This window comes from Dromiciops gliroides, chromosome 4 (genome assembly GCF_019393635.1).
Source record: "Dromiciops gliroides isolate mDroGli1 chromosome 4, mDroGli1.pri, whole genome shotgun sequence".
NCBI lineage: Eukaryota > Metazoa > Chordata > Mammalia > Microbiotheria > Microbiotheriidae > Dromiciops > Dromiciops gliroides.
Window position 1 is genome coordinate 447071960 of NC_057864.1, and position 26602 is coordinate 447098561.

Genomic DNA, 26602 nt, shown 5'->3' on the forward strand with positions numbered 1-26602 from the left:
ACTCAGGTCCTCCTGAATCCAGGGTCGGTGCTTTATCCACTGTGCTACCTAGCTGCCCCGAGATTAAGTATCCTAAAGTCACACAGGTAGGAGTGTTGGTTCTCATAATGACTCATACTTATACATATTTATCCAGCACTTTAAGGAACTTGTATAATATGCAAAACACTCCACATGAAAATAAGAGAAGCACAAAGCGCTATGAGAATTCGGAGAAAGGAAAGATATTTCCTACCGAGGCTTCGAGGAGGAAATGGTTTTTGAGCCAGGCCATGAAGGATGTGTAGGGGTTTTTTGTTTTTGTTTTTTAGTATTTAGTATCTTCTACAGAAGATGATTAATGAATTTGCAAAGTTAATTCAAGTGAGTAAGACCATGAGGCTAGTAATGGACCAAAGGTCAGTTGAAGGAGGACTATGGAGATGATGGCCACTTGACTTTATAATAAAAAAGTAAGGGTTACTTTAATCAAGATAATGAAACTAATGGGCTTCATGTGTTTGTGAAACAAAGAAGCTGAAAGTGAAATGATTTGTAAATCATTTGAATGGGGTGTTTACATTTAGAATTTCCCTTCCTTTCAGGTTTTAGGTATGGGCCTAGAAGCCCCAACAGGAAGAAGGACTAGGCAGCTGCAACAGATCCATCTCAATAATCACATTTCCCCCCACAGAACTGGAGGTCTATTGGACACCAGATGTCCTTGAACCCACAGAAGATAAACAGAATCAAGAAGGGGAGGAATAAATATTAACAATCTGTAGTAGTACCCTTTTCCGCTCCCCCTCTTCAACTACTGGCAAACAGTCAATTGCTTCTTTAATTCGAGTTCGTGTTGGCTCTGGCCTAGATAAAACATTTCCACAGTAAAAGAAAAATATTTTCCCTCCACAAAATATATGTGCATGTCTAATTATGTGAGTTGAGAACTATATAAGTAAATGTGGCATAAAAAGTAAGTAAAATATATACCATGAAAAGTCTTTGCCTCAGTCACCTTAAGTCTATTATTTTAAAAAATGATGTTCATTTAGATTAAAATTCCCCACTTTCACGTATACTTCTTGTTTAATAAAATCACAGAATTTGAGAGTTAGGAGAGAGCTTAGTAACTATCTAATCTAAACCATACAACAAACAAATCCCCACAGTAACATTCCTGACTAAGGGGGCATCCAGTCTCTGCTTGAAGACCTCTAAGGACTTACACACAACTTCTCAGGTGATCCATTCTACTCTCAGATAGCTCTAATAGTTACAAAGTTTTTCCTGACATCAAGTTTAATCTCTCTGTAATTTCTACCCTCTCCTGCTTCTAATTCCTGGGGTAAGAAAGAAGAAATATAATACCTCTTCCTTATGATAGACCTTCAAATACTTGGGGATAATTATGTCCCTCTCAGGAGTCTACTCTTCTCTAGGCTAAATATTTCCACTTACTTCAACAGATACTCATGCGATATGGTCTCAGGCCCTGTTTGCCCCCAGCTGGACAATCTACAACTTGTCAATATCCTTCTTAAGCCATAGTGCCTGGAGCTGAATACAATGCTCTAGATGAGGTCTGATGAGGGTAGGATATACTTAGACTATGCAATTAGTCAAACATGAGCAAAGTTTTCAAAAGAAAAATTGAAAACTACTAGCAACTATATGAAACAATGTTCCAAATCACTAATAATAACAGAAATGCAAAAAAACCACAACCCTAACCCTAAAAAACAAACAAACAAAAAACCCACTGAGGTCTTGTCCAGAGAGAAACTTGGAAAAGATGATAAAAGATGGGACTAGTCAAAGATAGTGGGATTCTGTAAAGACAGACATAGTAGTGTAGTATGCAATGTTGGTGAAACTATGAATTGCTATAGCCATTGTGAAAAGCAATTCTGCTATGCTATAAGAAATGGCAAACATGATAAATACAGAGAAACATGAAAACATTTATATGAACCAAAGTGAAGTAATCGGAACTAGGAATACGATATACATGATGCCTACAACAATATGTGGAAGCTGAATGTTATGGAATTTTGGAGAACAAAATTTGCCCCCCCAAAAGAGATAAGAAAAAACATTTTCCCTGATGGTCCATAGGTGTGGAACACTGCACATAACATTAGCCTTTTCAATTTGTTGATTTGTTTTGCTGATATTTTTTTTCTTTTCTACTTCTTTGTTATAAGCTATGGCTTTCTGGGAGGGGCTCGGGGAAAGGACATAGGGAGAATTGTAGATGATATAAAATCAAATTATATCGATAAAATCTCTATAAAAAGAAAATCAAGGGCAGCTAGGTGGTGTAGTGGATAAAGCAGCAGCCCAGGATTCAGGAGGAACTGAGTTCAAATCCGGCCTCAGACACTTGACACTTACTAGCTGTGTGACCTTGGGCAAGTCACTTAACCCTCACTGCCCCATGCCAAAACAAAACAAAACGAAACAAAACAAAAAAGAAACTCAATGCTTCTTTCATTTTAGGGACCTTTATTATCTCCTGTGGTCCTGGAAACATGTGGGTCTGACAGGCATCTAGCTTGGAAAGAAAGGGCATCTTCACCTAAGCTGCTACTCTGGGTTAGTCTGGGTGGGAAAGTCACATCTGTTTCACATATGTTTTTTAGTGTTTTAGGGTAGGGATGCCTTATTATTTCAGGGTGCCAATCAACAGATTAATCAATGAAAGACATTTATTAAACACCTACTGAATATCAAGCATTGCACTAGGTACTACATACAAATAAAAGTAGTCCTCACCTTCTGAGTTCACATTCTACTGTGTTACTAAGTTTTCTTTTTCAGTTTTCTCCTCTTTTTCTTTTTCTTTATTTCTCCATCCCATATTCATTCTCTCCTCTCTTCTATCTCTCCCTCCTTTCTTCATTTTTTCCTCATTTCTTTTTCTTTCCTCTTCCTTTTCTTTTTTTTTTTAATTTCTCCTCTGTCTAAGCCTTAGGGCTTCCAATGACATTCATGAGCATTATCTGTACTGATGGCCCATACAATTAAATAGATCACACACTCCTAGTGAAGGTCTGATATCTTTTTTATATTAGCCAAGCCCAAAGAGATTGATACACATAGTGTCACTCCACAAAGAAAGTAATCATAATATAAAACAAGATGACAATGGAGCCCCCAACTGATGCTCAAAAACTTAACTTCTCCTCCCAGAGATGGCTTCTATCCAAAATAGAATGTTTTATGCCATGTCTAGCCTACAGTGGAGAGTAGGTGGAGCTAAATAGCATTGAGTATGAACAGTTACCCAGTTCCTTTTATGTCTGGTATTAAGTGTGCCTTCTTTTTCTTACCCAGAGCATCATGAATCCTCAGAACACTAATTCACTTAACAAATGTTAATTGAGTCTCTACCATTTGCTAAGTCCTGTAGGGGATATGAAAATTCCACAAAACATAATTTGTTCTGTAGGAGCTTGTAGACTAGTAGGGGGAAATGAGGCACCTACACAATTCCCTGCAGTTTTGTAGAATGGTTCTTCTTCCCTCTTCAAGTGTTCCCAGAGTATTTTGTCTGGATTCCTCTTTTGTCCACATAACACTCTACCTTGTATGATTCTTTTTTGTGTGTATGTGTTATATCCCTCCAATAGAAGCTAATAGTGTGTGCTGACATAGTCCAAGCCACATGGTGAGCAATCGCTGGAGTTTTCCTGAATAAGGTTTGAAATATAGCTAGAGAGGTGCTATAGGAGTGGATGTCCTTCCTAAACCATAGTGTGTCATCAAACACACCCACATTCAAATGTAAATACAAAAAGGACATCCCAAGCCAGATAGAAATGGTTTTTAAGGTAATCAAATTTTGAATGAGCCATACCACGACTCACTTCTGTTCGTGTGGAAAATGAAGAATTAGCTGTCTTGAAAACACAGTTAACTGGGAAGCAGTACAATAGCCGTAGAACTGGTTCTAAAGTTAGAGGGTCTGGGTTCAAATCCTGCCTCTGAAACTATCTGTGTGACCTTGAGTAAGTCACTTAACTTCCATGGGCTGAATTCAGCTCTCTCATCTGGAATTGGACTAGATGAAGGTGGAGGTCCAGCTCTAACCATATGATCTCATGGCTTGAATGGAAGCCAGAAAAAAAAAAGCAGATTTTTCAAAGGTCAGATAAAAATATACACTCAAGCCCTTCTAGCCTGCAATGATTCACATAGACCAGGCTGGTTCTTGGAGCATTTAAAATCATTCCTTGAAGTCACTCTGAGTTGGGCAAGCATATAACCATTATCACCTTTCTTTGAGCTGATAGCATCAGATGGGCCAGTTTCTGATTTTTGTAGACAGAATGAATATCTCAAGTCTGTTGAACCTGGGGCTGTAGAACTTTCTGAGTGGGCACACACAGGACCAGAATCTGGACTGTAACTCACTGCACCATCTGCAAAGAGTACCTAAGGACAACAGTGATATTTCAGGTTAGTCTTCACAAAGTAGGAGAGAGATTGTCAAACAATAAAGAACAGATGGTCACACTAAAAGTGACTTAAGAGCCAACATGGAAAAGTGAAATCTTGAGGCAAAAAGAAAGAAAACTAGCTTCTACACATGTGACTCTTGGGCCAGATATAGTCCCTATGAGATTTCCATTAAATGTTTTTCTTTTTTTGAAGTCTAATTAATTAGTATACACAATCTAATAGGCCAGAAGCTTCTAATCACTTAAGTCAGAGCCAGTAGACAACTGAATGGCCTTGTTTGAATTAATAATTGTAACACAATTTGTTGAACCCTCATACACAAGGATTTCTGATTATCCAGTCCACTACTGAAACAACTTTGATACTCCTTCTGTAATGAGTCAGACACTATTTCCCTACTTTTATGATAGAGACTAGACCTGTGATCTCAGGAATATATGGAATTCCCAGGTAAAGAAACTCCCTCTACAGATGTAAATCAACAGCTTTTATGCCACTCATGATTTAGACAGTTGCCTAAAATGCAAGTGACTTTCCCAGGGTCACATAGCCAATCTACAGCAAGACCTGAACCCACATCTTCCTGTCTCCAAGGCCAACTTTTTACCCACTGCACCATGCTGTCTCTCATGATATATGATATAGTATTTTAAACTATTTAATGGATCACCATGGCCACAGAAGATGGATCTTCTATGGAAGACTAATGGAAGGACATAAACAAGATCAAGGATAGAGAAGCTGGAAGAGAATTTGAATAATTTAATTCCCTCATTTTATAGATGAGGAAACAGGCCCAGACAAATAGAGTAACTCTCCCTTGATCACATATTCTGAACAGAGGAAATAGCATTAAAAAAAATTCAAGAAGTGGTAAAGGTTGGGGCATCTTTGAGGAAGAGTGATTAGTCCTGTTTAACTCGAGAGTCTTGTAAATGAAGGGAAGTTTTAGAATATAAAATGAGAAAAAGAGATTGCAGCTGAATCATAGAGGACCTTGATTGCTGGGTGGAGGGACTTTGCCTGTTTATTTGGGGAAACCATTCAAATCTGAAATATGATGTTCATCTTTGAGTGCTACCATTTAAAAGGACATTAGCTGGAAAGCACATCAGAAAGGATCACAAGGGGGCAGCTAGGTGGCGCAGTGGATAGAGCACCGGCCCTGGAGTCAGGAGGTTCTGAGTTCAAATCTGGACTCAGACACTTACCACTTACTAGCTGTGTGACCCTGGGCAAGTCACTTAACCCCAATTGCTTCACTTAAAAAAAAAAAAGGATCACAAGATAAGCACTTCTAAGTTTTGAGGCCATTTGATCCATTCCCTTATTTCTGTAGGAGAGGAACTGGAGCCCAGAGAGGTTATACAACTTGCCCCAAATCACACAGATAGTAAGATAACTGGGTTTCTAACTCAGGTCCTCTGATTCTAAATCATGGCTCTTTCCACTATACCATATAAATTATTCTGAAGGATCTTGGGTCTATAATATATAAGGATTAATTAAAGTAACTACAACTGGGGCAGCTAGGTGGCACAGTAGATAGAGCACTGGCCCTGGATTCAGGAGGACCTGAATTCAAATCTGCCCTCAGTTCAAATCTGGCCTCAGACACTTGACACTCACTAGCTGTGTGACCCTGGGCAAGTCACTTAACCCTCACTGCCCTGCAAAAAAAGAAAAAAAAGTAAACACAATTATTAGTACAACTCTAGTCTGTAGAGGAGAAAATTTAGGGCGGGATGTAATTGCTGTGCTACATGATAGGCTGCCATGTAGTAGAAAGATTAAACAGTTTCTACTTGGCCTCAAAAGCCAGAACCAGGCGCAATGAATGGAAATTGCCAAGAGGTAAATTCAGCATGATAGAAAAGGGACAACCTTGCTAACAATTAAGGCAATAAGTCAAGTCAACAAGCACTTATTAAATGCCTACCATGTGCCAGGCACTGTGATAGAAGCTGTATCAGAATTAGATGAAAATTTAGAATGGTGTATCTCAAAAGGCAGTAGGTCTTTCAGGCCAGAGGATGACCATTCTTTAAACATGTTGAATTAAATGGCTTCTAGGATTGGGCTTCTGAGATTGCTTCCAACTTTAAGATTTTCTTAGCCTTTGAATTTTAAAAAGTATAAAGGAAAGCTGAACATAATTGATCAGATATAATGTTACTAGTGGAAAGAGCAAGACTGAAGATAGAAGAGTTAGGAGGTAGTGGGAGTAAGGCAGGAATTAAGGGAGAAAGATACCAGAGAAGGAAAAGGTGGGGAGGGATGAACTAGTAAAGTCTGAGTATCAGGAAAAGTCATTCCCTACGCTTTTACAGGTCAAATACCTTTACTGATTTATTCAATATTATGCTTACTTGCATCAAGGTCAGCTACTGCACTGATTGTAAATCATTTAACTTGAAAAGACTACAAGCCAAGACTAAAGTAGAAGGAGAGCTGGTGCATGACTTTTTTCTTTGCAGATGATTGTGCACTCAATGCAGCCTCTGAAGCCGGGCTACAACAAAGTATGGATTAATTCTCTGCTGCTTGTGATAATTTTGGCTTAACAAATAACTTTTGTTAGTTAGAGAGCTACCTGCCCAGTATATGAGATATTATATTTAGGCTTTTTCTACCTATAGACCTGAGAGAGAACAACTTGGTGAAGTGGCAAATGTTGGATGTCAAGTCATATAACCTGGTTTCAAATCACCATCCTACCACTTATCCCGTTTGAACCTGGGAGCAAGTAATCTGTCTGGGTCTCATTTTATTCATCTGCAAAATGAGAGAGTTGTACTCTCCCTGAGGTCTCTTCTGGATCTAAATCTTTGACCTTATGCCAAGAAGCCAGTCCCACTATTTCTCTTTGAATTTCTATAGGTAAGTTTTATGTCTGTAATGATAATGTATCAATTTGATGCCCAATTCTCTTTTCAATTACCCTGGCTGCCATTTTTTCTCCCTCTCTCTGACCCATCTCTTGCTGCTCTTCAGCTTACAGTAAAAACAGTCAATGTAAGAACAATTGATTGATACCCATGGGTTCAAACTCCCAAGAAGAAAACAAGTTGTGGAGTCCCAAATACATCTAAATCTCCAGAAAGTTTCTTTACCTGTGTAGATCCATCCACCATGTACTTGACAACAGTCCCTTGACTGTTAATAACTCTGGAAATCTCCTGTTCTATTGGTGGTGTCACGGTTTTATGCATCTGAGAGTACTTCACCCTTTGAGGATAACTCTGCCGAACCATAATGTCCCAGGTATGTTCATCATCTCCAATGTGTGGACCTAAAGATGAAGATTATTTGTGAACTGGATGTTGTAGAAGGGAATTATGGAGCTGGGATTTAATTTTCTTGCTTTAATGAAAACCAATATAATTTCTGGGACTACCGAACAATATTGCTGGCCAATGGCCCCTAGTTACAACCCTTTCTTGATATGACTATAACAAATTTTATGAAGCAAACTGGAATAGCTAAAGGATCATAGACTTATAGATAGAGATCTGGAAGGGATCATAGAAGTCAATTAGTCCAACTTCATCAATTTATAGATTAGGAAATTGAGACCCAATGAAATTAGGTGATTTATCCAAGGGGCAGTGCCCTGTACTAGAAAATTAATCCTCCGTATTTGTCTCACCTCAAAACTCTCATTCTTTCTGTGCCCCTCCCCAGCCAACTGTGAAGGAGGAAAGCACCTGTCCAAGTAATTCAAATAAAGGGATCTACTCTGAGGATGCTGAACATTCTATTGATATTGTATACGGTACCTGACAATCTCATGCTGAAATATACACAGGGACATGTGTCCTTAACAGACTTGTTGGGACAACTAACTTGCCAAGTTGATTAACTGAATTTAGACTTTACTTGAGAGGATTCATGTTGTTTTGTGTTTGGAGACTATTTGTATTTGTTTTGTTTTTTGTTTTTGTTTTTTGTTTTGTTTTTTTTAGTGAGGCAATTGGGGTTAAGTGACTTGCCCAGGGTCACACAGCTAGTAAGTGTTAAGTGTCTGAGGCCGGATTTGAACTCAGGTACTCCTGACTCCAGGGCCGGTGCTCTATCCACTGCGCCACCTAGCTGCCCCTAGCTGCCCCGGAGACTATTTGTAAAAGAGAAAAAGTACTGGGTTGGCAGTTAGGACTTTAGGGATCTAATTCTGGACCTTCAATTAACTAGCTACATGATCTAGGGCAGTTCTATGTGGCACAGTAGATACAGTACGAGGCCTGGAGTCAGGAAGACCTGAGTTCAAATTTGGTCTCGGGCAAGTCACTTAAGTTTTGTTTGCCTCAGTTTCCTCAACTGTAAAATGAAGATAACAATAGCACCTACCTCTCAGGCTTGTTATAAAGAACAAAAGAGATAATATTTATAAAGCAGTTAGCAAAGTTCCTGGCACACGGTAGGCACTAAATAAATGCTACTGTTACTGTTGTCACTATCGTTGTTATCATCCACTCTTTACCTTAGTTACCCAATCTGTGAAATGAAGCAGTTGGACTATTATCATCTCCAAAGTCCCTTTCAGGTCTAACTCTTTGATTCTGGTGATAACCAGAGAGGCAGCTAGTTTCATCAGAACAGTGTTACAAGCGGACATTTTGCCAAATGTCCTGAGGTTGGTTACAATGTATTCACAGTATCTTTGTGAAATAACAATCTATGGAATATGCTTACATACTGATTATCTAATGATAATAATGCTCTCTCCTTTCCTTCCTTCCTTCCTGCCTGCCTCCCTCCCTCCTTCCCTCCCTTCCTTCTTTCTTTCCTTCCTTCATTTTTTTCTTTCCCCTGTCTCTTCCCTCTTCTGATCTACTCTTTTATTCTGCCAATACCAAGCAACCTACTGTGCTGTTGAGGACAACTGTTACAAGGCCTTTTTTTAAAACAACATTGTAACAAGATCAGCAAAGCAGTTTCTGTGGAGCATCAGTCAAGATGTGAAAATAACTGCATTATTTTACCTTTTGGTGGAGGTTGGGGGTGTTGTGATTTTGTCAGTGAAGTGAACTTCTGGTACGGAAACTATTGAGGTAGATCTTGCATGTATGTAATTTATAGTCTTAGAGAGAAGCCTGAGCATTGAGAAGTTAAGTGATTTGCCTGGGGTTGCACAGCTAGCCCTTGTCAAAAACAGGTCCTGAAGCTATATCTTCCTTACTCTAGGCACAGCCTAGACATGCCAGGCTGCCTCTTAGTAACCTCAAAAATGTGAGCAATTGTTTTCCAAAATTGGATGTTTCTGCTGATGGAAATATATCATTGTAAGTTATAATTTGACTATATCCATAGTTCTTAAAATGCATCTGACCCAAAGTACTAACCTGGAGATAGATAGCCAAGGAAGGTCACTGCCAGCCCATTAGGACATGAAATATTTAGTCTTTGAAAGGTGGGAATAAAGGGTGGCTCCAGTGGAGGGGCTTCTGTCTCTACGTCTTCCTATGGAAGAGAATACAAGTGGTATTAAAGTATCTGCTTACTGCTCTAAACCGATGAACACAGATTAAATTCCATGAAATTCAACAAGTGTTTGCTGAGTAGCTGCTATGTACACAGAATTGCTAGGAGCAATAAGGGATATGATGAAGCATATGATCAGAACCTCACTGTCAAAGAATGTCAGAACTACCGAAAACATTTGATAATGATGAAACAGTATGCAATATACCCAAAATGCATTTATACAAAAGACCTTGGACAAGGAACTTCATGAGGCATGGGTGTGGTGTGGTGGATCTCTGGGCTTACCACTATGGCACAATGCCTGTGTGACTTTGGGTAAGGCACTTTTGCTCATCTGTACAATGAGTGGGTTAGGTCTGTTAAGGGCTAAAATTCTAGCTAAACTGTCTAAAATATCTAATGAGTGGTCGCCAATAAATCATAAGCTTTAGCAAGAGTTAGACTTTTAAGCCAGCAGGTGGCGTTATTCCAATCGTTACAGGTCCCTTGCAGCCTTAGTTCTGTGATCTTATGACCTCTATGGGTCTTGGTTTCATCTTGGGCTAAATAGGGCAGAATGAGAGGCTCTGTCTGACTACAACTGGATTTGTTGAGAATAAAGTTGTTTGTAAAGGGCAAGATGCTAATAAATATGAGCATTTATTGCCAGTGCTATTACTACTAATAAGTGTTAGCTATGTAAAGACTATGTAAAAATAAGGAACAGCTTCAAATTTAACAACCTTCAAAAATCTGTGTGAAATCTAAGAGATAGACATTAAATTATTTTTTGTTTGATAAAAGAATAACAATGTATTCTTTGATACTTCAAAGATATGTGATTTCATCAGTGTAGAGTCCTCGGAAATTGGTATATTCTGTTTTTACAACACCTTTATTTCTCAATAGATCCTTTCCCTTCCCGTGCCCTGCCCTACCCATCCAATTATTCCCTGTAACAAGGAATAAAAAAGAGAGAAGGAAAAGGTCTGTGAAACTGACCTGCACAGAAACTAAGTCTGAGAATTTATGCATTTGTTATACCCTCATAGTCTCCCCACCTTTGAATAGAAGGTAATTTTCTCATCTCTTCTCCAGGGTCAAGCTTGGCTATTATATTTATTCAGTGTTCAGGTTTTTGTTTTTATTTTTTAACTTTTTCTTTCTATTTCCATTATTGTAGTCATTGTGGATACTGTCTCCCTGGTTCTGTTTACTTCACTTTGCATCAGTTTATGCAAATCTTGTCACAATATACATATTTTACATATTTTACACAATATACATCTTTTACAAATCTAATTTGGTTGATGAGTTCCCAGTGCTCCCAACTGGCCTTTTTACACAACTCCACCTATTTCTCCTCATCGAAATTATTTTTTTTCTTTGTGGCTTAAGAATTTCATTCCTGAAGATTTCACATCCCTATTGAGATGACTTGCCGTGTAGAATTTTAAGTCATGAGATCCTACCTGCCCTACCTGTTAAAGGACTACCTGTTCTTTCTCTGAGTATTTTAAAATCTGTTCCTCCCCTCAAATCTAGGGTCTCTAGTAGATGATCGTTGCAAGCTCTAGTAAATTTGTATAATCATTCCTTACTGTGAAGACAGCTTGTTCATCTTGTCCAGCTACCCCTTTACAGGAAGAGCCACAGATCTATTTTTTAGCTCCAAGTGTTCACTGTTCTTTCTTTTTCTCATTCTCCTGTGTTACACTCTTCCTCTGTCCACCACCTTGACAAAGATCAGGATGGAGGCAGTCTGGTATGGATGGAACATTAATCTTGGAATCAGGAACATCTGAGTTTGAATCCTACTTTAGATATTTACTCTGTGACTCTGTGCAAGTCACTTAATCTTTCTATGTCTTGGTTTCTTCTTCTTTTTTGGTGGGGCAGGGTTAATGACTTACCCAGGGTCACACAGCTAGTAAGTATCAAGTGTCTGAGGCTGGGTTTGAACTTGCCTTGATTTCTTTATTTGTGAAATAAAAGGGTTGGACTTGATGATTTCTAAGGTCCCTTTGAACTCTAAATTTATGTTTCTATCACCTTATAAATAGATGACCCCTGTGGTCCTATTCAGAATCATATTTATGATTCCATGTCCCTTCTATCTTTTCAGATTCTTTTTCTTCTTTGCTTTGTCCTTGAAACCTTTCTTACATTTTCCCAAGTAATACTTCATGATCTATTTTGGGGGGGTGAAGCAATTGGGGTTAAGTGACTTGCCCAGGGTCAAACAGCTAGTAAGTGTTAAGTGTCTGAGGTTGGATTTGAACTTAGGTCTTCCTGACTCCAGGCCCGGGTGCTCTATCCACTGCATCACCTAGTTGCCCCTACTTCATCATCTTTAACAAACTATAGAGAAGAGAGAGATTTATTCAGTTCTTTTACTTTTTCTTCTAGGAGAAACATCACGCTTCTCTTTGAGTACACATCCCCATTGTGACTTTCCTCACTGCAATTTTGATACATCATGGGTTGGCATAAGAAATTACATGGGTATTTCTTGGGAGTTTTTTTGGGAGCTGCAGATGACACATGAAGACCAGCAGATGACACAGAACCTGTGACCAAATACTTAACACAAAATTTACAATAATGTACTGTAAACATCTCGTAAAAGAAAAAGAAAAATAAATTCAGACTTCTCTCATATGGAGGGCCAAAAAATTTTATGTGGGTTTTCCAGATTGTGGGGGTGCAGTACCCCTAACCCCAGCAATATGGAAGGGATAACTTTAGATAGCTTTTACAGGGTTATCTCAGAGAGACAAATATCATGTACCCTATTCAAGGTTACTGAAAAATTATGCTTATTCTCCATACTTGCTAGTAGTGAGCTCCTCATTCTTTAGTCTTCTTGTTATTCTTATCCTCTTATATGAAACTCATCTGGAAAACTACCAGTTAGCTTTGTTTGGGTTTAAGTGATTGGGTCTCAGTGGGTTGAGAGCCCTTAAGTAAAACTTTTCCCCTTCCCATAAAGTAGCTTTATCTATGGCCTTTCTTTGTTCCCATTTTAGCAAAAAATGCTAAATGATTGGAAAGTATGAGAGGCAAAAGTTATGTTTGTTTGGTAGAAGGTAGAGTGGATACTTCAGAAGTCTGAGGAGAACTGGCACCAACCTATTAACCAGAGAATGTTAAAGATAAAGACCCTTTAGTTCAAGTCCCTCATTTATAAATGAAAACACTGAGGCACAGAGAGGTATGGTTACTTTCCCAAGATCACATACCTTGGCAGCAGTAATGCCCATGCCAGAAGCTGTAGACAATAGACTAAGAGTTGGAAGGGACTTTAGAGATCATTCTAACCCTCATTAGCCCTCTTGTTGGCTTCCCTAATTCAAGTGTCTCCCCATTCAACTCCATCTGACTCAGCTCTCAAACTGGTCTTTTTAAAGCACAGGTATGACCATGTGATGAACCCCCCCACCTCCCATTCAATAAATTCCAGTGGTTCCTAATAATGCCTAAGATCAAATATAAAATCATCTGTTTTTTTAAAAAGCTTTCATAATCAATTAGTGAGTTTGTTAAGTGCCTAGGGGCTATGTCTAAAGCAAACATGTGAAGACTTCCCCCAGAGGAATGGGTGGATGAGAATAATTTGTTCCAATGGCCATGAAGGCAACTGAAGGGGGAACTTCAAAGTGCTTAGAGCTTGGTCAGACATGGCAGACACCAAGGTCATCCAATGCATCCTGGACCATCACCAGTCTTCTTGACTTTTGTCCTGCTAAAGGAATTTAATGATTCTGGAAGAGAGTGAGGGTGATGACTTTGCACAACTCTGCCTCACTTAAATCCAATTCACACACAAGTCTTCACCTGTGATGTCATTGGTCCTCTTTGAAAATGAAGGACAGGGGGTAGCTAGGTGGCACAGTGGATGAAGCACCAGCCCTAGATTCAGGAGGATCTGAGTTCAAATCCAGCCTCAGACACTTGACACTTACTAGCTGTGTGACCCTGGGCAAGTCACTTAACCCCAATTGCCTCGCCAAAAAAAAAAAATAGAAAAGCAAAGAAAATGAAGGACAAACAACAATAACAATAAACCCAATCCTCTCATTTTACAGATTAGGGACTTGTCCCAGTCATACAGATAGCATAAAGACAACCTGAGATCTGGAATTTCAACCCAAGCTCTCTGACTTTAAGTGAAATCCCCTCCTCCCCCCGCCCAAGAACACCTTCTCTGAAACTTCAAGGCTATGTGATTTTGTCAATGTAGAGTCCTCAGAAATTGGCATATTCTGTTTCTACATCCCCTATATTTCCCAATAGATCCCTTCTCTTCCCCTGCCCTACCCATTTAACTATTCTTGATTTGACCCAGGTTTCTTTCTACTATATTTTTCTGCCCAGCTTGCTATTATAACTAAAATATCAATCTTGAAAAGATGGATCTCCCTCATTTTTAGATTCAGAGAGGGCATTAAAGGGAGGGTGGGAGCAGGACCCAGTGGGAGCAAGTCAGGATGTCAGGATGAAAAAAAAAGTAGAATTGATTTTCATATCATAAAAACCTACCTATACCTATTTCCTGGTCATACATTTGTTTGCTAAAAATCATAACATAATAGATGATGTTCAGTACCCTAAGTTTTACAAAGCACTTTAAAAACATCATTTCACTTAATCCTCACAATAATCCTCTACCTTTTCAGATGAGGAAATGGAAAACTTAAAGTGACTTAAAGTGCCCATGGAAGCAACTAGCTCAGTGAAAAGTCAGCCTCAGAGCCAATCTTTGCTTTGCCCATTTAAAAAGGATGATGAAGCAATCTTGAAGGCGTTTTCAACATCAGTGAGCACACTGTCATTCCCATTCCTAAGGGTCACTAGGTTGCACCATAATGCACACAGGACTGGACTTGGAGCGAGGAAAGCTCAAGCCACCAACATTTACTAGCTGTGTGACCCTGAGCAAGTCACTTAATCTCTGTCTCAGTTTCTTCAATTATAAAATGAGGATAATAACAGCAACTACCTGAAGGGGTATTTGAAGATCAAGTGAGATAATTGTAAAGTTCTTGGCACATAGTAGGTGCTTAATTAATGCTTATTCCTTCTCCTGTTTCCCCACTCACATTCTTTTGAAGTTTGACTTTTGTGATAGAAATGCAACCAGATTTTGGAAACTGACCAGGAGTCTTTTACCTGTTTCTCTTCTTCCTTTGGAACGGGTGGTGGCTCCTCTTCTTTGGGGGGTTCTTTGTTTTTTTCTTTACCCTTAGGAGTTTTGCTTTTTCCTTTGGGAGGTGGGGTAGGGGGAGTGGGAATCACAGTTTGAGTATGTGCTGAAGGGATATTCAGCATTTCTTCTAATTCAACATCCTTTTCCTCTGTGAAAGGGAAAGAAAAGGGAAATACCTCTATGGATTCTTTGTGCACCATATGCTTATCTTACATGAGAGTTATTAGGTAACTAGAATAGAGTTAAAAGAACTACAGGATTCTTATTCAGTACCACATTGGCAAGATCATAGATCCATGTACACCCTTGCCAAATGTTTAACCTATTTCCTAAGCTTGAAGTCATATGAAATAATCTGCCTATGTTCTAATGGGAAGGGTAGGTTTTTAAAATTAAAAATAACAATGCTCTTCAGAATGTGTGGAAGGAAGGAGAGATGGCAGAAGAGGGGGGAGAGAGAAACAGAGAGAGAGAGAGAGAGAGAGAGAGAGAGAGAGAGAGAGAGAGAGAGAGAGAGAGAGAGAGGAGAAAGGAAGAGAAAAGAGGAGAGGGAAGGAAAGGATAATTTAGTAGAGAGAATACTTCAAAGAATTCTGTGAATCCTAGGAGAACAAGGATCCTATGACAAGGATTTTTTTTCTTTTTTAAAATAACATTTTGGTTTTCCCAATTACATGTAAAGACAATTAAAATTTTTTTATTTAAAAAAAAATTTGAGTTCCAAATTCTTTCCCTCCTTCCCTCCTTCAGTTCATCCTCCTTCCTCCCTGAGACAGTAAGCAGTTTGATATAGGTTATACACACACAATCATGCAAAACACATTTCCATATTAGCATGACCAGAAATTTTAAAAGGGAAGTCAGCTCAAAAAGGATAGGAGGCCTTCAAAAATGAAATCCGTGTGTCAAAGTCACCATCGATTCTGTTGAAGAGAAGCGGGGTTGAAGAGAATGAGGCAGATTAGGAAATTTACAAATGAAATCAGACGCAGCTAGAAAGATGCTAAATGTTACACCTGGAGTCAAGATGAGATTTGCTCAAATCTAGCCTCAGGCACTTGCTAATAGAACCCTGGGCAAGTCACTTAATTGTTGCCTGCCTCAGTTTCTTCATCTGTAAAATGGGGACAATAATAGCATCTACCTTTGAGGGTTGTTATGGGGATCAAATGAGATATTTGTAAAGTGTTTTGTAAATAAACCTCTCTTTACAAATGCAAGTTATTATTATTATTATTAATTTCAAAAGGCCATATGTAAGAAGTGGATATAATTTCAAGTATCTGAGGACAAATACAAAAGATTGGCAAATGAAGCAATTAGGAAATTACCTAGGGATGGTACCAGTAGCAATGGAGCAACTGATAAAGTTTCCATTTAATATAGATGTAATCTATGTTCAGATCTGGATAGTCTAGGGTTTCTTGTGTAATAGTGAATGTCAAAAGGGAATTTGTTAGGCTCGAATTGATTTTTCTAGCCACATTTCAGCCACTTATTAAAAAAAAACACAAAAGCAAAAAAAAAAAGATCTCAAACACTTCCCTTTTATTAGATTATAGTGTGAAAATATTTCAGAGACTTTACAGTAACTGTACTACATGGATGCTATTTGGCACAAGATAATAAATATGGTCATAATGAATCATGGGAATAGTATTTTTAAATAACAGGTATTGAATATGGCTCACTGGAATGTACACAAAGAAGTACCAAATAGAGCCTGCAGGATAAAAAAAAAACACAAGGATTAGCTTCTGATCATGGTAAGACCTTGTTTTTTGTGTGTGATGTCTTTAACGACTTCTAAAATGTGCAGGTATGAAACTGATTTTCTAATTGGCCCTCAGAAAAATGACATCCTGGTTTTGTGGTTTGGAAGGCAGTAGCTTCAAGTTGGAGAATGTGTTTATGAAAAACAGGATGGAGAAATCATTCAATATTTCTGCACAATGGCTTCTTTCAAACCAACATCCTGAAACACAATGGATATTTCCATAATTATTGGCAGAATTTTCAAAAATATTATTCCTTGGAAAACCAAGATGATTTCTCAGCAAATCATGCTTTGCTTGGCCCTGGCCAACAGTCTGTTTTCTTGGGCTGGTTAACAAAGATCACTGGGATTTTTTTTTGTTCAGTATAGGTTTGCTTTCACAGGAAATCAGAGTGTTCTGGAAACTCAAATAGGTACTCTCCAAGCATTTAAAGATAGACTGTTAAATTCTCCTAGAACAAACTAACCACACGGAGGTAATTACTAAGGAATAGCAAATAGGAATGAGGTCTGATTTAGTAATAAAGGAATAGGTGGGGAAGGATGGAAGCACAGGGACCACATCTATACTCTTTGTTGTGTTCCCCTCACCTGGTGGTGTCCCACTGGGTCCATGGTAACTTATAGAGAGATTGATTCCATTTTCCAGTGTGGCAGAGAAAGACCCAAACTTGCTAACCATTCTCTTCTTATGGCGAGCCCATTCTACAGGGAGACAAAGTCGAGGGAGTTTCCATTTCATCAACAAAGTCTTGCTTAAAGACTTAGAACAAAGAGAATTTGCAGAAGCATCACTAAGGTGGGGGGTCCCCAAATAGTCATTCATTGCTTATTGTGAGCAAAGCACCATTCAAAATGTTACTGGGTCATGAGGATTAAAGGCAAGAGGAGTAGATAAAATAGGATAGATGACAATGCACCCTTGCAATTCTTGAGCATATTTCTCAGGTTACCTTTTAATTAAAAAATTCAATTCTCACCCAGGGAAATTCTCTCTTCTCACTGCTCAGTTGATCTATGTGTAGCCACTTGGTGTCACTACAGAGAACAAGATAGGTGGCTAGCTGAGAAATCTCTCCTGTTTCTCTCTGCTCTTTCTGTCTGTGTCTCTCTGTCTTTATGTCTCTGTTTTTCTTTCAGTCTCTCTGTCTCAGTCTCTCTCTGTCTATCTTTGTTTCTCCCCCTCTCTGTCTTTATCTCTGTCTCTGTCAGTCTCTCTGTCTCAGTCTCTCTGTCTCTGTCTCTCTGTTTCTCTGTCTCTCTCTGTCTCTCTCCTCTCTCTCCTCCCTCTCTTTTTGAGAATAAAAGACAAATCCTCCCAGATCATTCTTATTTATGTCCACTGGGGCTGGTTTAGGATTTGGCCTTTCCTTTTGACCGTTACCCTCTCCTCCGATTTCCCCCCTTCCTTTGGATTAGAAGTGCAAAGTTGCTGCCTCAGGAGGCCCCATACCTTGTTTCCCTTCCCTCTCTATTTTTGTCTTTAACTAGAATCAGGGTTGGAGATTTTGTCAACCTTGCTTAGTCATCACAGACCACAGGCTTACTTATATCAACAGGCATTTTCAGCTCTATGTGGAATCTTTTCTCCACTCTTTTAGGGGAGCTTGTAGAGTTGTTAATAATTTTTTTAAAAGCTAAAATAGCCAGTACACCCCCAGGTTGGCAGCTAGCTTCCAAATGGGAAAAGGGAAACTTCCATCAAGTTAGTCCTGTGAGGTAAACTCTGAGATCCACCTGCCTTATTGTATTCTCAGATGACAAAGCATACCTGAGTTATATACATTTTTGGTTGACCACAGATGCTTTAAAAAAAATTAGAATAAAAATTAAAAAGCAATGACCAAAGAACAGATTATCACCAGAAACCGAAAGAGGAGCTTCTATTATTACCAGCAACAGTCTCTAGGCTCCAATCACCAGCATTCTCTTTCCCTCTGAAGCTTGTGTTTTAGGAAGAGAAAGATGCTGGCTGCTACCACTGCCTCTACTACTCCCCTGGTCAGGGATACTCTTCCCCTTGCTGCTAGCAGCTGCAATCTCTCTCCAGACTCAATCAAGCTATACTCAAGTTTGAGGAATCCCCAAAGGTCAAAGTTCCAAGCATCTGAATTTGCAGCATGGATCTAAACGACTACCCCATTGCGTCTCTTGTCCCTCAGGAAAGTATCAGGGTTAGATATCACATCACTCATGTTTAGGAAATAGAAATACATTCTAATATTCATCTGCGCATCTAACTTAGAATCAGATATGTTAACAATACATTTCCAAGTAAAACATAACAACTGATTGTAGTTTATTATTCTGAATGGGGTAGGTTACTTCCCCTTATTGCTTCAGAATAGCAAATTATATGTACTTATTCAAAATATGTTGGTATATTAACAAATATGACATCAATGTAGAGACTCAAAATTTTGTTAATGGGAATAAGATTGTTTAAAAATTACTTCTTGTGAAACAGTTTTAAACAATTTTGGGGAAAAATACACTAAGTACATATAAGTAAAACCTGAGTATTCCAACTAAAGGTTGGGGAACTCTGTTATATATTCCTGAAAAATATTCTCCCTCTCTCTTTTTCTCTCTCTTCATATGTATATGTGTATATATGTGTACATGTATATTTATATGTATGTGTATACACATGTAGTAATATAATATGGACATACATATAGTATATTTTGATATATTTACTATATGTGTATATATATATATATAAATATATAAAGCATATATATTTAAAATAAATTATGTTATCTTTTGCTTAACAGAACTCCATTAGACAGAATTTTCAATTTAATAAGGTATAAATTCCCTTTAAGGAACTTTATCCTTGGAAATTATAAAATTTTGTCCTGGTGCCCTCATTTTATCCCTGACAATCAGAAGTTTATCAGTCTAGAGTGGAAGGAACCTTTGTTGTCACTTAGTACAACTTGATCATTTCATATATTGGGAGGTGCAAAATTCTCTTGTTCCATATTCATGCATATATAATTTTCAGAAATAAATACACATGGGGGCAGCTAGGTGGTGCAGTAGATAAAGCACTGGCCCTGGATTCAGGAGGACCTGAGTTCAAATCTGGCCTCGGCCACTTGACACTTACTAGCCGTGTGACCCTGGGCAAGTCACTTAACCCTCATTGCCTCACACATACAAAAAAAGAAAGAAAGAAAAAGAAAAAAAAAGAGAAATAAATATACACTCAGATTTGAAAATCACCTAAATTCCTGACAGGTGGCGAATAAACACATTTTTTACTCAATTGTCAAACTGTTCTTTCTTTCTTTCTTTTTTTTTTTTTTAATTTTTAAAGAGCAATTAGCAAGTTTATTTGGTGAAAGCAGAGAGCAGGTAGGCCAAAGAGGACATGTGGGGGTTGGAAGGAAGGATGTTGATAACTCTGACAATGTAGCTAGTTGCTTCAGAGGTGAGAGGATCAGTTTCACACTGAGAAGGTTAGGGGATTCTTTGTGGAAAGGGGATTTTTGTTCTCAGCCATTCAGCACCATCCGGACTAGCTCTTCATAGCTGATACAACCACAGCTGTCCTCATGCCCTGCCACCAACACTTCCACTTCTTCCTCAGTCATCTTCTCACCCAGAGTGATGAGGACATGCCGTATTTCAGCCCCCATGACTGTGCCATTCCCTTCCTTATCAAACACTCGAAGCCCCTCTATGTAGTCTTCATATGTGCCCTAGTCCTTATTCTTTGTTATAGTCTGCAACATTGGCAGAAAGTGTTCAAAGTCCAGCACTTTCACATTCATCTTATCACTCTTGGGATTCCCTAAGACCTTGAGCACCTCAGCATTGGTGGGGTTCTGGCCCAGGGCCCACATCACATCCCCACACTGGCTATATAAGATCTCTCCATCCTCGTGCGGTCGGTCAAACAGCTGGAAGGCCACCTTGAACTCAGCAGTCTGATGCTCTGTGAAGTCACACATCTTGGCTGTGCAGCTTACTCATAGTACTGCTGCTGCCCCCTCTGCTTCAAACTGATCTTCCTTAAGGCTGGATTTGAACTCAGGAGGATAAGTCTTTCTGACTTGAGGCCTGGAACCCTATCCATTGTGCCACCTAGCTGCCCACAGCAATATGTTGGGTTGTATTGTCCTCTATTGTACTATATTATGGTGTGTCTGGGTGATAAAGTTACCTGACTTTGGCGTCTTTAATTTCTTTTTTTTAACTTTGCTTTCCTCATCTGAAGAGTCATTCTCTTCTCGTCTTTTCACCTTTCCTTGAAGTTTCTTGGGGTCTTTTATATGAATAAAGAAATTATGCTTGTCCTTCTTCACTTTCACTTTTATGAAAGTTGGCCCTAAGACATGATAGAATAGAGACAGGTAAATCAGCTTATCACTGCAAGTTCTGAGACAACTTTTTCCCACAATGCTTGGAGAGTAGCACATGTATACGTGTGTGTGTGTATGTGTGTGTAATATACACACACATACACATACATAGTATGTATATATATAGCATATATATAGCATCTATGTGTGTGTATATATATATATATATATATATATATATATATACATACACACACACACACACACACAATAAACACACGGATGCAGACAGCCACACATATACACTAACAAATCTCTTTAGAATTAGGAGCAAAGCAGGCACTAGAAAGATGGTGAGGCAGGCAAGTTTTCCTTTGGTGCCCATCTACCTTCCGTTCCCCAAATGCACCCATTGTCCCATAGTATCCCTAGCTCTAAACCACCCGCTTTTACCCTCCAGGTAGTGCTTCATATTTCAAAATAAAAATTCCTTTTCTCCTCATCAAAACTTCCATTACCTCAGAAAGATGATCTCTCTGTCTGGTAGAAGCATTCTGCATTACAATATGAATTAGTTTGATAGCTTAATGCATTATACCTTCCCTGGAAATCTTTTTAGACAGCCTGTCGACTCGAAGAGTCAACATAATGCACAAGATCTGTTTCAAGGGTCTTCACAGTTCTATGACTTAAAAGTAACATTACCACTTACTATTACTCAAAAGAGCCATATGGTCACTACATGACTTGAAGAATCTAGGTTATTATTCTGTTCTAAGACATAAGAGTGGGATGTAAATAGAGTCCTATGTATATGAAAGTTAAACATGACTCAAGACCTCATCGGAGTAGCATGGAAAACAATAGTCTCATTGTCATGGGGTTATCCAAATCGATTTCACACCTCTAAATCTAATAGTCAATTGTCTTCATAATGTACCTTTTCCAAATACTATCTTTTCCACTTCAATCTGCCCTCCATCTGAAGGGTACAAAAAATAATTTGTCCCGGAGACTTGGGTTGGATTCTCTCCCATGTTGTATCCTTGAAACTAGGAAAAGAAAACATTAGCCTGCATGTGTAGGAATGCAATGGACAGAAAATGAGTGAAAATACTGACCAATTAAAGTATTTTTAGATTTGTTACATAAAATCTTCTTTAAATAATTCATAGGTAATCAGAATCATAGAAATTTAAGTTCGACCTCGGAAATAAAGGGAGAGAAATAATTAGAAATCAATTTACTGCCCATATAATAATAAATGATAACACTAACCAAAATTATTTACAGACTTAGTGTCAATCAAATTAACTGAGTACTTTATAGATCTAGGCAGATCAAGAAAATTTAGAGGAACAAAAGGTCTAAATTTTCAAGGAAAAAATGAGAAAAAATATGAAGAGAATTTAGTGCTATCAGATTTCAAACCATATTATAAAGTAGAAGTCATTTAAAACTATCAAGCAAAGCAGATTAGTAGAATACTTTAGATAAACAAGAAAAAAGCAATTAAAAGTAGAATTCTAGTGTTTCATAAATCTAAGAATAGAAATTAGTAGGGAGAGAACTCTTTTTTCCATCACTACTGATTGGGGTAAAAAGGTTATTTGGAATAAATTGTCTAAGCCACTTTCTTTTCTTTCTTTCTTTTTTTTTTTTTTGTGAGGCAACTGGGGTTAAGTGACTTGCCCAGGGTCACACAGCTAGTGTTAAGTGTCTGAGCCCAAATTTGAACTCAGGTCCTCCTGAATCCAGGGCCGGTGCTCTATCCACTGTGCAACCTAGCTGCTCCAAGCCAGTTTCTTATACTATATATCTCCATCAGCTCCAAATGAATATATGACCCAAAAACAAAAAGTTAAATTATAAAAAAAAATTGGCATGGAATGAGCTCATATATCTTTCCTATTTATTGCTAGGGGAATTTTTTTTTTGGGGGGGGGGTCATGAGGGTGTGATGAAATAATGGGATTTAGCAGATACTCAAAGATCCACCTGGAGATTAATCTATACTGATTGAATCAAGTGAGAGTGATTGACTGATGATTAAGCCTACTTCAAGTTAACTGGATTGTAATCACACCTGGCTAGCCCTTAAGAAGGTATTGTTCTCAGAAGTTAGACTGTGAACTCAACTTGAGAACACCTTCAAAGCCAATGGATTTGGATGATGCCAACCAATCAGCTTGAAGTAGTGTGTAAGGACCGCCTCTGTTCCAGACCTATAAAAAGCTTCCACAATCAGCTTGTGGGAGAGTTCGTGATTGAAGCAGGCTTGTGGCAGAGGACTTGAGGAAGAACCAGACCAGGCTGGAACTCTAGGCTAAATAGGCTTTTTTCTTAACTTTCTGAACTCCATGGGAATATCTGTATGCTTTAATAAATGTTTAATGCCCAAGGACTGGTGCTAAAGCTTCTAATTTAAGGCGACCACAATTTAGATTTTAAACATCACAAGGGTTAAGTCACTTGCCCAGAGTCACACAGCCTAGTAAGTGTCAAGTGTCTGAGGTTGGATTTGAACTCAGATCCTCCTGAATCCAGGGCCAGTGCTTTATCCACTGTACCACCTAGCTGCCCCTAGGGGAATATTTTTTAAACAAACGGGATAGTAGAGATCATAAAATAAACATTTTGACTATGCAAACTCAAACCCCCCTTCTTTTGCATGAATAAAATATATGAAGATAGAATGAGAAAATAAATTGCAGAGTGGTAAAATATGCATCAAATACCACTGATTATAGTTCAATATCAGAGATATATGACATTGGCACAAAAATATAATAACATTAATTGCCATTCATTAATATTCTGGTTAAAGATATTAAGCTTTCATAAGCATCACAAACTATAAGTGATCATAGAAAGACACGCTACAAATCCCTAACAATAACAAAAATTCAAATGATTACATTTTTCAGATTTCATGCTACCCCATGTAAATTGGCAAAGATGAGAAAAATGGTGATAGTCAACAATGGAGGGACTTTGAGATGATAGGCTTATAATTGAACTGTTTTTGGTAGAGCTAAGATAGGTCCAAATGCTTCACAGATCAGTTTGGAATTATGAAAGAAAAGTGACTGGACCTTTTTCACTAATAGGCTTATACCTAACAGAAGTCAAAGAAACAAAAGCCCAATATTTACCATAATATTACTAGCAAACTTCTTTGTGATAGCAAAGAACTGGAAACAAAGTGAGTGTCCATTGTTGAGAAATGACTGAGCAAACTATGGTATATGAATGCAACAGAATATTATGATGCAGGAGGGGCAGCACAGAAGAGCGCATATGGCAAGAACTGGTATCAGAAAGAACTGGGTTCAAATCCCACCTAAGACATTTCCTATCCGGGTGACCCTGGGCAATTCATTTAGATTCTTCATCTGTGAAGTGAAGAAATTGAATTTAATGTCCTCCAAGGTCCCCTTCTAGTTCTGACTCTGACACCATGATTATAGGAACTTCCAGATAAGAGTCTTTTAGAGAAACTTGGCAAGATTTGCATGAATTAATTCTGAGTAAAATCAGCAGAATCAGAACATTCTACACAATACCTACATTGAATATCACTGAAAAGTTCATTATAAAGAAGTTGAACTCTGAACAATGGAAAAAACAGTGAAGATATGAAAGAATAGATAATTAAGCACCACTACTCCCCCCCCCCACTTTCCTTACAGTAGAGCAACAGAAGATGTTTACATTGTCTGAAATTGTCTCTATACTGAATATTTTTTTCTTAATTGTTTCTCTGTCTCGAGGAAGGGTAATATTTGAAAGGGGAAAGGTTTTTTCCTCTGTTAGAAATGTCTATGATATAAAGTTAAAATGCATCAATAAAATGTATTAAAAAGAGTTCATTTTTGATACTAAAAGAGCTCAAAGAACTTTTCCAGGCTTTAGACTAAAATGACTTCATCAGTTACTCCTGGATGGTGGTAAGTAGTACTGTAATAAATCATCACTTTGCAAGTGTCAAAATGACCTCCAAACAACACGCCAGCGTTTTGAATGTGTGTCTGGGTACAGTCCAATGCAACGCTGGAACTCAGAAACCTGTCAGGAGATAAATGACTTAGTGCCAAATTTTCTTCTCTTGGCTCATATTAGAAATGCTCTAACTGTCAATTATCTAACCACATTGACTGTTAGAAAGAAGTTATGCATGTCCTGACTGGTTGGAAGGTGGTCTTTACATCCCCCAACCCTTTAGAAACTTCACTGATGACTCAGCTCCATCTATGCCACTGATTTCTATCCAGTCAGTCTTCCTGGTCCTACCTTATGCTACACTAATTTTCACTTAGAAACATGTGCCCGACACTGGATTGAGATTCTGAATATGGTCAGTGAAGAGGAATTTGGCATGCTAATGTTCTTTTAGCAATTTAAATGGAGTTGGTTGAAGTAGGAAGTAGATTTGGAGATCAATATAAAGAATGTCTTGACAATTATGTCTGTCCTGCTAGGTATCACTGTTAGAGCAAGAAGGGACTTTAGAAATTATCTAGTCAAACCCTCTAATTTTATTTTTTTTAATTTTTTTATGATTTTATTTACTTTATTGAAGAGAAGGACCCAAGACCGAGGCTTGGATACAACTACAGTTAGGTAGTAAGACATGCATAATCTTCCACAAAAGGGTCATAGTATAATAAAATGAGAGAAGACTGCAGAGGTTCTCTAATCTAGTTTAGATCTAATCTAAACTCTTCATTTTACTGATGAAGAAACCAAAACCCAGGGAAAAAAAATCACTGGTTTGCCCAAGATCACATGCAAGGGAATCTATGTCAGAGGCATGATTTGAATCTGGGTCCTCTGACTCCAAATCAGAGCTCTTTCCATTGTGCAGTGGCGAAGCATGACTGAACGCCGGGTCTTTCTGACTTTAAGTCCAGTGCCATTATGGAGACTAGGAAGGAATGGTCAGAGAAGCAAGCAGTATCACAAGATTCCAATGTCAAATGTTTCAGAATGGTCAGGCAGGTTGAGGACTGAGGAAAGAACATTGGATTGGGCAATTAAAAAGTTACTGGCAACTTGGGAGACAGTAAGTATTCTCCCTTGAGAGATGAGGCCAGAAGTCATTTACTGTACATAACCTTATTGAGGAAACTTGGCTAAACCCAGGGAGAGGTTCAAATAGGAGAGGCAGAATGCTATAGTGAAAAAGTGACTGGATACCCTTAGAGTTGGGTAGAGCAGGGTTCAAATTCCATTTCTATTGCTTATTAGCTGTGCGACCATGGGGAAATCATTTGGCAGCTCTGTGCCTCAGTTTCCCCATTTGTAAAATCAAAGTTGGTTGGACTCAATGGCCTGAAGGGTCCTTTTCAATTCTAAATCTATGATTCTATTCCTGAAATTGGGAAGAAAATC

General features: G+C 38.4%; 1 protein-coding gene and 1 pseudogene across 1 annotated transcript in view; both read right to left on the bottom strand.

The window, feature by feature from the left end:
* The window catches only part of SPAG17 (sperm associated antigen 17), a 265493-nt gene that overhangs the window by 74573 nt on the left and 164318 nt on the right, over positions 1-26602 (bottom strand). Inside the window, exons 22-28 of the mRNA XM_044004478.1 lie at positions 22149-22260; positions 21070-21234; positions 17487-17600; positions 15082-15266; positions 9789-9906; positions 7560-7738; positions 4260-4419 (exon numbers count right to left, since the gene is read on the bottom strand). Of these exons, the coding sequence (XP_043860413.1) occupies positions 4260-4419; positions 7560-7738; positions 9789-9906; positions 15082-15266; positions 17487-17600; positions 21070-21234; positions 22149-22260 (1033 nt within the window). The remainder of the gene's footprint in view (positions 1-4259; positions 4420-7559; positions 7739-9788; positions 9907-15081; positions 15267-17486; positions 17601-21069; positions 21235-22148; positions 22261-26602) is intronic.
* LOC122755716 lies at positions 20399-20857 on the bottom strand (annotated as a pseudogene).